At 51.6% G+C, this 11,573-nt stretch overlaps 1 protein-coding gene across 1 annotated transcript; it reads right to left on the bottom strand.

Moving 5' to 3' along the window:
- Nucleotides 1-7,827: 7,827 nt before the first annotated feature.
- LOC150020467 (synaptonemal complex central element protein 1-like) lies at nt 7,828-10,832 on the bottom strand. Its single transcript, XM_090270902.1, has 9 exons — nt 10,817-10,832; nt 10,663-10,753; nt 9,922-10,011; nt 9,606-9,669; nt 8,826-8,892; nt 8,608-8,731; nt 8,429-8,539; nt 8,210-8,291; nt 7,828-7,957 (listed from the first exon to the last, which is right to left on the bottom strand). Exons 1-9 carry the CDS (start codon nt 10,830-10,832, stop codon nt 7,880-7,882), a joined length of 723 nt encoding a protein of 240 aa, XP_090127028.1. The 3' UTR covers nt 7,828-7,879.
- Nucleotides 10,833-11,573: the final 741 nt, after the last annotated feature.

Below are 11,573 nucleotides of genomic sequence, written 5' to 3'. Positions count from 1 at the left end.
ATCATATCCCTCCCCGTTGTCCGTGTCCATGAGTCATTTACACACGTTCCTTGACTAAACCCTTCCCTTACTTCTCCCCCTTCTCTCCTGCCCCCTCCCCCCTATTGACTGCTATTCTGCTCCTTGTTCTATTTAGTTCGTTTGTTTATGTTGTTCTTTAGTTTCCTGTGTTAGGTGATATCATTGGTTTAAGTTTTTTTTATCAATGAATTGGCAATGTTATATAAATTTCAAATATAGTGACATAAAATTATTGATAGTATTTCTTGTACTACTTTTTAAGTATCTACTACATGTGTACTTTGATGCTGGCAATTTCTGACTTCTCCCCTTTGTTCTAAATCAGTGTTGCTAGAGGTTGAATCATTTCATCAGCATTTTCAGGAGCATGCAGAACATGTGCTTCTGACTTTCTTCATTTTTTAAATTGAACATCTGATTTCTACTTCACTTATGTCGCTCTGATGTGTATGATTCTTTTCTTTCTACTTATTGTAGCTTTTTAAAAAAAATTTGTCTTTTAGAGAAAGGAGAAGAGAGGGAGAAAGAGGGACAGAAACTCCCATGTGACCGGCTGCCTTCTGCAAGTGCCCTGACCAGGGACGGAGCACCAAGCCTGCAACCCAGGCCTGTGCCCTGACCACAAATCGAACCTGCAGCCTCTCAGTTTGCTGGATGAGGCTCAAGCCAATGGGCCGCGGGTCCAGGCTATTGTAGCCCTTTGATAGGGATATTTAGACCCCTTCTTTTCAGCACTTCTTTTCAATGTATCTGTGTAAATTTATAACTTTTCCTTTTAGTGTGGCTTTAGTTACATACCAAGAGTTTTGATAAGTAGTATTTTTATTTCACTTTTAACAGCTTTATCGAGGTCGAATTAGCATGCACTAAACTTTATGTATTTGCAGTGTGCTCATGACGCGTCTTTACAAATGTACATGTCAATGGCACTGTCCCGGCAGCCTTGAGAACGGGCTCACGTCATTCCCCAGCAATCTTTCATGTCGCTGCGTAGGTCCCTCTCCCACGCCCACAGGTGATCAGTGTCAGCTCTCTGTCAGTGCTGCGTAGTTTGCACTTCTGAATTTTATGTAAGTGGAATTACACAGCGGGTGCTCTCCTGCACAGTGGGTGAGATGCTAGCTTTGTTCACTTTAGAAAATTTTAAATAAAGTTTTCAGCTAAATGTAAGAGAGGTATTGGTATTAAGTTTTCTTATGTTTCTCTCTGGTTTTTAAACAAGGAAACACTCATCTTGCAATATTCTTTCTTGTTTCATTTTATGGAAGAGTTTGTGTAGAATTGGTTTTATAAATCAATTCTTAAATATTTGTTAAATTTTACCAGTGAAGTCATCTAGACCTAGACTTTTCTTTGTGGGAAGGTTTTTAACCACAATTTCAATTTTTAGTGAATATAAGACTATTCATATGGTCTATTTCTTTTTGTATGAGCTCCATCAGATTGAATCTTTCAAGGAATGTCTCCATTTTGTGTATGTTTTTAAGTCTACTGGTATCAAATATTTCATAAGACGCCCCGTTGTCCTTTGACATCCGTACGATGTGCCTTCTGTTCCTGATGTGACCATTTGTTGCCTGTGCCTTCTCCTCCTGGTCACTCGGGCTGGAGGTTTCTTTTAGCAGGTGGTAGTGTTACAGAAACAGGGGAGTCCAAAAATCCTCAGAGTTTGCTGCTGGGGGATGGGGAGAAGTAAGCAGCTTTTCAAATGCTTCCACATGCCTGAGGCTGGTGGCTACTGTCTTTCTTATGCAAATGGCTTTAATGCATCCAAAGCCTCAGGCAGATGGGAGGAGTCTTGAACCAGGGGACAGTATGGAGAAAGCACACAGAGCCTACGTAAGGACCTGTGAATGGTCAGAACTGTTTGCAACGCCCACTGCGTCAGATGACGCAGTCAGGGATATATAAGCAGCTGCAGACATTTTAGCGGAGACTCTCTCAGACTCTCTCTCTGGCTCTCGCTCTGAGACTCTCTCAAGCTCTCGTTCGGGCTCTGGCTCTCACTGGCACTCTGGCTCTCGCTCTGGCGCTCTGACTCGGGCTCTCACTCTAGCTCTCGGGCTCTCTCGCTCTCTCGCTCTCGTGTGCTCCCTCCACGTGGCTTGGTGAAGGGGCCTTCTCCATGTGGCTTGGAGAAGGGGTCTCCAGGCTGCTTTAAGAGGCTCTCGCCATGCAGTTTTGAGAAGGAGAGAAGATCCATGCGGTTTGCAGGAAGAAGGCAGTTTGCAAGGAGGCTGAGAATCCAGGTGGTTCTGCATTGAGAGCTGGAGGGCACCACAGCACAGAAAGGACCTCCCCAATCAGATTGAATGATTGGCAGCTGCTGGTAAAGCTGAACTGTGTTGGGAAAGTAGGGAAACGGTTTCTCTGACTTCCCTAAAACTAGCCTGGTTTGGAAGGGGGGGAGGCAAGGATATGTGTTTGTGGGTGTTTTAAAGAGCATAAGACTTAACAACGGAAATCCGCAAATAACTAAATCTATATAACTGTTAAATAAACAATTCGTTTTCTTTTCACCAAACTCTGGTATTGAGAGTTATAATTTTGGCGGCGGGCAATCGGGCCCCTAACTAAAGAGCCCGTGGGTTTGTTTTCAATTGGAGCAGCCCAGGGGTTCTGTAACAGTAGGGGCTCCCCCAGGAAAGCCCGAAGCATGAGCTAAGCCGTATGGTATGTGTGGCTTGGGTGGGCCTGCCAGTGGGTGGGGCCTCAGGGAATGGCCAGAGCAGGGCAGACAGGGTGAGCCAAGTTGGTGGAGCCTCCGCTATGGTTCCCTCTGCTCACGCTTTGCGGAAAGGCTCAGCAAAGGAACAGCGGTTCTGCCAGCACTTGTCTGGAGGAAGCTGCCTCTCCAGCCCTCACCTTGAAGCCAGACAATTTAGTTCCTCCTCATATGTCCCTGGAGCCTTTTGAGCTTCCTCCCAGTGCTGGAGCTCAGAGCAAGTGAGTCCAAGTTGGAGTGCCTGGGCCCTTTCAGAGGAAACCCTGGGACTCCAGAGCCCCTCGTCCCACTGAGCCTCTGTCCCGTGGGGTTTTGCAGCCAGAAGTTGTGGGGACTTCTCTTCCCAGCACTGGAGCCCTGGGCTGGGAAACCCAGTGTGAGGCTGGGACCCCTCCCTCCTCAGGGGGGACTTCTGAAGCCGAAATATCTCTCCTGATTTTTACTCACCACACGTGGGTGTGGGACCAGTCTGTCTGGAGTCTCTGCCCCTCCTACCAGTCCCCCCGTGGCTTCTTGTGAGAGTCCTTAGTTGTATGACTTCTATTGAACTGGATCCCAGGTGGCTCTCAGTGAGGGCGTTCTGCAGGTGAGCTGTAATTTTGAGGTGGTCCCGGGAGGAGGCGAGCATGGCGTTTCCAAGTCTGCCATCCTGACCAGGAGTCAGGCACCTCGTGTGGTTTAGACTTGCTCTCCCTTAATGGGTAGCGATGTCAAACATCTATTCATGTGCTGAATGACCATTTGTACTTCTTCTTGGGAGAGATTTCCATTCAGACCCTTCACCCACTTTTAAATTGAGTCATTTACCTTTTCATTATTCAATAGTAAGAGTTTTTGTTTTGTTTTTTTAAATTCTGGGTACAAGTCCCTTATCAGATATATGGTTTACCAATATTTTCTCCCATTTGGTGGGTTGTCATTTCAATTTCATAATACCTTTTCACACATAAAGTTTTAAATTTTGAAGTCCACTTAATTTGTTTTCTTTGGTTTCCAGTACTGGGTGACATCTAAGACTCCATCGCCGAATCTGAAGTCATGATGATAGAACCCTATGTTTTCTTCTAGGTGGTTTATATTTTCAATTTTAAGGATTTGACCTTTTTTAGTTAATTCTTGTGTGTGGTGTGAGGTACAAGTCCAGCTTTGTCCTTTTGCATGTGGACGTCCAGCTGCATCAGCACCACTTGTTGAAAAGACTGTCCTTTCCTGCTTGAGTGATCTGTTAGACCTGTCAGACCTCATCTGGCCAGAGTTACAGGGGTTCATCTCGGTGCTCCCAGTCACATTCCAGGGACTCGTCCATCTATCCTGATGCCAACACTGAGCTGTCTCCATTACTATAGCTTTTTAGAAAGTTTGAATTCAGGAAGCTGGTCCTTGCTGTTGGGCTCCCTGTTGCCTGTGGGTCTAGAAACCTCCATGGAGAGATACCTGCACAGTTTTGAGAAACCTCACAGGCCTGGGACAGTTCTACTCACATGGCAGGTGCTCAGCAGATTGTTGCAACCAATGGGCACATATGTCAAGGCTTATATGTTACAAGTATGCTATGTGGCAGGGACCCCTGATCACTGACTTTTTATGTATCAACATCATCCCTTTAAGAACGTGTGGCGTGTTAATTAGAAAAATCAGATCTAGCTGAGGGTTATAGTGCATCTACATAAGTTAGAAGAATTGGTCAAATCTTGGGTTGTTGAAACTATTGTATTCACTGTCACATGAAATAGATACTTATTTGTCAAATATTGCAAACATGTGGTGATGGACTGACTTGAAGGACATTACGAAGCTTGGGACCAGTGATTATTTATTCGATTAAGAACCACTTTAAATTAACAGTGGCTTCTTCTTTGGTGCCTTTGTGATGACTAATCTCTGTATGTCCTTTCTCTGAACTTGGCCATCAAGTTAATTTGACAGATTTTCCTTGTGCGTATTAGGACCCAAGTCCTGTGTGTTGGGCATCTTGTGAACAGACACTGGGCCTCTGACGAATCAGGGGAAGGGGCCCGCCGTGATGAGCTCACCGCCAGGACCCCACTGAGGCATGGGGAGGGGGAGCCTGCCCATGAAGACTGTCCTCAGACTCAGTCCTCAAGAGCAGAACAGCACGACCCCCGATGCAACAGGGTGAGGCCGGCCCCTCCCTTTGTGGTTCCTCCCCAAGCCCATCACCCCATTTGGTCATAAGAAAAACCCAGGCAAACCCCAACAGAAGTACACTCTGCAAAGCAGCTGCCAGCACGTCTCAAAACTGTCAAGGTTGTGACAGTGAAAAAGGGTAACAGTGGGGAATTGCACCCCGCCCCGCCATTCTTTTGATGTCATTTCTGTACGTGTTGCTTCCGACTAGTATGTGGCTTGTAGATGAACAGCGTGTTTGTGTAAGAACCCTAGGAACTGACTTCAAAAGACACAGACCCCGACCTCCAGTCATCGTAGCTCCAGGAGATTTGCTGACTTTCAACCGTGGAGCTGGGACGACGTGGAGCCAGGTGACTAAACCAGGCCCTGCCTCTCAAGTATCAGCTTCCATAGTGCGGGCAACCAGACCTGCATTTGGTCACAAGGTCATCAGAACCAAGGAAAGTCTGAGAAACTGTGGGCTAACAGGACCCTAAATGTCACGTGCTGTCCTGGGTGGGGTCCTGAGGCAGAGAAAGTCCAGTAGGTAAATCTAGGGCCATCTGAATCAACTGAGGACTTCAGTTGATAGTAACATATCAATATTCGTTGATTAATAGGAACAAATATCCACACTGATATCAGGTGCCAGTTATAAGGAAAACTGGGGGTGAGCCTCACAGAACTCTCAGTACGAAGGTGCATTCAATATTTAGGTAAATTTTTAAACAGTCTAAAAGAGCGTCTGTTTACAATAAGTCCCATCTTCTCTGCAGGGACTGGGCCTGTGATCCGTCCTGGGCAAAGCCCTTCACAGAGCAGCCAGCTCTCACTGTCCCTGAGGCTCCAGTTGCCAGGTCTTCTCTGTGCCTTCACGTCTGGGTGGGGTCACCTGCTCCCAGTACCTCAGTGTCACCCAAGGAGACAGACTGGCTTAAAGGGCAGCAGTTAATGGAGAAATCACCAGCCTGGGGAAGACAGTTCACACCACATGTCCTTTTCCACCAGGTGGGAGTTTCCTGTTTGTCATGAAAATGTGGACGTTTTGCATGGTGACAGGAGGTGGTCCGGGGCATGTCCTGCACTCACAGTGAGCTCCTCTCGCAGCCCTGCCTTTTGTACAATCTTCTCTAGTTTTTTTACTGATGCTTCTGAAAAGACAAATTTGGTTTTACCCTGACCTATTTTAAGTGGAAAAAATGATACCAAAGTTGCTGGGCTCTGTCTTCTGCTTCAGTTTGAAGTGGTAGAGCCCCCGGGACCTCTAGCCTCTGCTCGTCTGTGACCTATCTGTGCGGCAGATCAGTAGGATGGGAGACTCAGCAGTGTGGTTTGGTCTGTAAGTAGGTCAGACGCTTTCAAAGGAGCCTGGCCCCTCCAGGAGCCTGCACCTGAGCCGCGTCCTGTCCTGCCCTGGGGGCCTGGGTGGTCTGAGCAGGGTCCTGGGAGGGTTTGCAAGGCAGTAGGGGGTATTGTACAGGCCTGGGATGTGGGTGAGGGTGTCAGCCAGGGTCATGGGCTGCACGGAGCTGAGTCTGTGACTTTTCCCCCTGTACTCCACCAGCCCTGGCCCAGCCTGGCCTTGTTGAGGGCACAAGCTTCCCTCTGCACCCCGGAGCATAGGACGGGGTTAGAACCAGGAGCCAGGATGACTCACACTCTTCCTGTCCCACAGAGCCTGTTCTCCCTGAGTGAGTGGCCTGGAGTGGACCAGGCAGGGCTGGGCAGCTGTGGTTCCCACACATGGGCTCTGACCAGGGACGACCTTCCCAAAAGAGCTGGAGTCCTCTGGTGCCCAGCCCCTTCCAGGCTGTGCCCCTAGCTGCTCGCTCTCCTCCAAGACCTTGTTCTCCCCGAGGGCCCACCTTGCAGCCACCACGGGGAAAATCCCATCCTGCCCAGGGCTCAATCCCGGCTGTTGGCTTTTCCTCATGCAGTCCCGTGCCTGGCTTGCTGTCTCTGCAAATGTAGGTATTACTTTCTATAATTGCTGGACCCGAGGGTGGTCACATCGCCGGGTCTGGCCATTATAGAAAGTAAATCAACGCAGCTGTATTGCAGTTTTTACAAGTGCTGTTTCCACTTCATTCAGGTGAAGGTATTGATTTCATGAGGCTCAGGAGTGGATAAAGCAGTGCCAGCCCAGGGACAGCATCAGCATGGGTGATCCCCCTCTCAGCTGGAGACCGAGTTGCCTGAGCGAGACATACTCCTCCTCCTTCATGGAGACAGTGAGGTTCAGTGTGGGGCCTGCGCGGGACCCTTTCCAACCTCCCCCCTCCCACTCACTGTCCTGAGTGTGGAAGCCTTTCAAGGCAAGGAATCTCCTTGCACTTAATTCAGGAAGTCTTGACCCAGGAGCACAGGCTCTGACTCCCAGCACCGCCCTGAAGTGGGTCAATGCCGGAGGGACTGGAAACAACAACAGCCCTTGTGGTCAGCTCTGAGCACACTGGGGAGTCCTAGGGTTATATTTTCATAACAAGAGTCTCAGTTACATATATATTTGTGCCCACGGAAGCACAGACTATGCGCAGCCTCCAACTACATTTCTTTTCTTCAGCCAGTCAGGGCTGGCTGTGGGGCATGTAACTGACGGGCCGAGGTCTCTGGCACCTTGGTCCTTGTTGTTGGGATTTCTGGAATTCTGCGTAGTCCAAACTTGAGTAAGACCCAGAGGAAACCATCACAGGGGTGCTCTCAGAACCCCTGGGCCTATCATCTGAGGGTCTCAGGCCTGCATCCTTCTGCCTGGGGACCCAGACCAGTGGGCCCTAGAGATGAGCAAACCAGAAACTATAAGTTAGGGAAGCATCTGAGCACTTGCTGAGGCCAAGAGGCAGAGTATGGCCAAGGCTTCACCCCCTCTCAGGGGCCAGGGGTCTTGGGCCCACCAACCCCCACCCCCTAGTATAGACTCAGCTGAGGCAGTTGTGCAGAAATAGCGCCTTTATTTCCTAAAGCCCAGGGCGTAAGCTCCAGGGCAGGGTGGGGACTCCTCGCCTAGTTTGATATCAGGCCCTGCTCAGTGGGCAGCTCTGGGTGCTTTTCCTTGCTGACTCCGAGGGGCTTCGGATTGGCCTGTGGGAGGTCAGGGTCTAAGATGCAAGTCTCCAGGCATCCCTGTACCCACACACTCCCCAGGGCCTGCACCTTCCCGCCCCACCATTGCCACCTTCTACACCTTTGCCTTGGCTGCATCCCTGTGGGAGTGCCCTTCCCTGAAGACCATTCTCTGAGGACTCCTCAGACCCCCTCCTTGCCTTCCTGCCCCCCCACCCCCCGTTTCTTTCACAAGCTTTTTGCTCCCTGCCACTTGATTCCAGGGCTCACAGCTTCTTCTGGGCTGGCCCCATCCTCTTGCTTGCCCTGGGCTTGGGCAGTGGCTCCAAGCTTTTCCAGCTCCTCCTTCAGCCTGGAAGGAAAGGGGTTGACAGGAGAGTGGAGAGGGGGAGGGGAGGAGGAGGAGGGATAAGCTGGCATGAAGAGACCAGGAGACAGACATAGGAGACAGACTCCCTTTGTGGGCTGGGGGCGGGGCTCTGTGCCCACCGTTGCCTCTTGTGCTGCAGCTGCTTGCACTTCTCCTGCAGCTGCTCGTGGTGCTGGGCCGTGTCCTCTAGGAGCTCCTGGGCCCTTCTGTTCTCCTCCTCAAACAGATGCCTGGGTGGGGCCATCATTGCTGGCATGCCCTTCCTCCACCCCACTCCCCCACCCTGTCCTTGTCTTACACTGCAGCTGCTGCCTCCTTGCTGCGCAGGAAGAGCCCCTCAGTGATGGCAGAGCAGCCCTTGGCCCCAAACTGGGAGCACAGACGATGCTTCACATCCTCGAGCTTTGCCTCCACCAGTTTCTCTGCAGCAGGAAGGGACAGTTGGGTGTTGGGGGTGGGTGGGGGCGTGACAGCGGAGTGGGGCAGGTGTGCCCACCAGGGCCTCCCCAGTCTCACCTTCCTTGAGCAACTGCTCCTTGCTGCTTTCCAGGGCGCCAATCTCCTGGGTCAGCTGCTCTGGCCTCTGAGGGGTAGAAGGGGGGCCCATGCACACTTCTGCTTCCCCCTACTCATCTCAGAGAAGTCTACTTGGATCTAGACTTTACTCAGCACACCAGACCTTCTGCTCCTCTGGCCCTCCAAGCATGCCAGGCACAGTCCGGCCTCAGGGCCTTTGCCTGGAACTGTTTCTCTCCAGATACCTGTGGGGCTGGGCTGGAGAGGGTCAGGAATTTTCCAAGCTTTGAAAGCAGCCCTGGAGCAAGGATTTATTGCAGATCATGCTCAGAGCTTTCTGGAGAATCAGTTACCAGCCTGCATGGTGGCTCCTCCTCTTCGCTCTTCATGGCCCCTCACTGAGCCCTTCTGTCTGATATCCATTCTCTCTGTCACTTTTCTGGTTTGAAGGTGGGATCCCTTGGTGGCAAACACTGTTCCCCCACCCCCTGCTGTGCTTGTGCCATTCCCAAACATATCCATGGATGTCCTTGATGGATGGCCCCTCCTTGGTTCATTAAGATTCCTCTCGGCCATAAAGGGCTCTGGGAAGGAAACGGGGATGGGGGGCAGGACCAGCGACAAGGAGAACATGGGTGGCAGCGAGGGTGGTGCTGAGGCGCTGGCTGAAGGCGATTTTCACGTATGGCCACCAGGGCTTGCTAAGGTACTGCATGTGGCAGGTGACCCTGAATTTTGGGCCTGGTTCTGCCAAGGAAGATGGGGCTTTGGGTGACTCACATGGAACTCCCAGAGGTCCTTGTGCTGGCCCATCAGCTCTTCCAGCTGTTCCTCGAAATCCAACCTGGGAGCCGACCACACAGGATGAGGGGTTATGGGTTGAGACCCCTCCCAACCTGGCCCGGGCCAGGGGTCTTCATGCACAGTCCTCAGTGGGCTGCCCATGCTCTTTTCTCTGTTTGAAGCCCCTTTACCACCCTGACCATTAGCTCAGTCAGTTCCTCTTCTGACCCCCATCCCTGACATCCCCCACACTTACAACCCATTCCAGACCCCTACGCCCTGTCCCCACCAGGCCTCTGGCGCTGGGCTGTACCTCAGCTGTCTCTGTTTGCTCTTCTCTTCCTCAATCTGGGAGTTTAGGACAGAAATCCGCTCCTTGCATTCCTGTAGCAGGGTCTGCTTCCTGCGAAGAGGCAAGGCAGCCCTCAGACATGTTCCCTGCATGTCACCCCAGAAGGGCGCTGCGGTGGGGCTGCTCCCTCCTCCTGAGATCTGTTCTACCCTCCAGGTGGGCGTCCCTCTCTCTAGCTTTGTGGAGGGATGTGAGCACATGCCCCCTGGAAATATCTTTGTGAGGATCAGGGAGATCACACAGACATGGTCAAGTGCGGAAGCACACACATGTATGAATCTCCTCTGAGTTCCCCAAACAGTCCCAGTCTTAGCGTGCCAGGGCTTGGTGCCTCTGGCTACAAGCTGAGCTAAGTAAGCATCCAGGCAGTAGAGAGATGGAGGCACAAATAGGTGGGTGGACGGAAGGATAATGGCTGGCTGGTGAGAGGCTGAGTGGACAGGTGTTTGACTCAATGCCTTTAGGGACAGATTGGCAGGTGAGAGAATAGACAAGAAGCCTGTGAAAGAGTAAAAGGCAGTGCATGGGGTTTAGTTGGTATTGTAGCAAAAGAAAGATTATCCCTGTGAGCGAGCGCACCCGAAATAAGACTTTGGGACCCAAGGTGAGAAGACGCTCATTTGACAGGAGAGCACGAGAGCTGCGGGCTAAGACGCTTCTCTCCCTCCCTTTACCGACCGCAGTGCACGGCAGAACGCTCACCTCTGCGCCTCGCTGTCCTTCTCCTGGCAGTGGAGCCGGAGGATCCTTAGGGTCTCTGCAGAGAGAGGAACTGAGGGCTCCGTGAGAGCCCCTCAAGGCATCAGGTTAGTGGAGTGGTAACAAGGTCACATCACGTGGGGTCTTGTGGACATGCGATGGGACTTTGTCATTTACTGCAAGTCTGGTAGGAGCCACAGGGGGGGATGCAAGCTGATGCAGCTTTCAAAACGCTTCAGCGGCTCTGCAGAGTAAGCTTCCAGAGAGTGGCAGAGGCAGAAGCCTGGGGATAGTGCAGCTGCAATTACCTTGCTTTTTGCTCAAGATGTCTCTCAGGCGCACTTTCTCCCCACTCACTGAAAACACAGCAACACGTTCCGGCATCAGGGAGCACCCAGTGCCCTCTCAGGGACTGGCTTGCCCACAGTCACACGGGCAGTTTGGTACATAGCCCCACCCGAAACAGCGATGTGGATGGACCCCGCAAGGCAAACACTCTCCACACTCCCTGTGAGTAGCGAAGGGCCCTGGTGCTGACGAAGGGTGGCTGTGAGGACCCTGCAGAACGCAGGACTGTTTACTGGAAGGGCAGAGCAAAAATAAACGCATGCTACGATGTCTGGGAGGACTGGGCAGAAACAGCAGGCAGTGAGGAGCTGGGCACCAGGTGGGGCAGGGTGCTGCCTTTAGGTGGGATGAATGGTGTGGGGCTCTGAGAGCAGAACTCGGGGCTGTGTGCTGAGGGATGACGTAAAGCAACAGAAGCCTATATTATCCGGTGGGAACAGCCCAGCAAAGGCCCGAGGTGGAAGCACACTCGGAGGGTGTTTCAGGAACACTCCTACCCAGAGTGGGCGAGGGGGTAGGACCTGAGGCTGGAGAGGGGGCAGGGGCCTTTGGTCACAGTGATGATG

The sequence above is a fragment of the Furipterus horrens genome, unplaced genomic scaffold, assembly GCF_987537825.1.
Source record: "Furipterus horrens unplaced genomic scaffold, mFurHor1.1.pri manual_scaffold_1, whole genome shotgun sequence".
NCBI lineage: Eukaryota > Metazoa > Chordata > Mammalia > Chiroptera > Furipteridae > Furipterus > Furipterus horrens.
The sequence above is the reverse complement of the archived record's forward strand: the minus strand, read 5'-3'. Positions and strand labels throughout refer to the sequence as shown.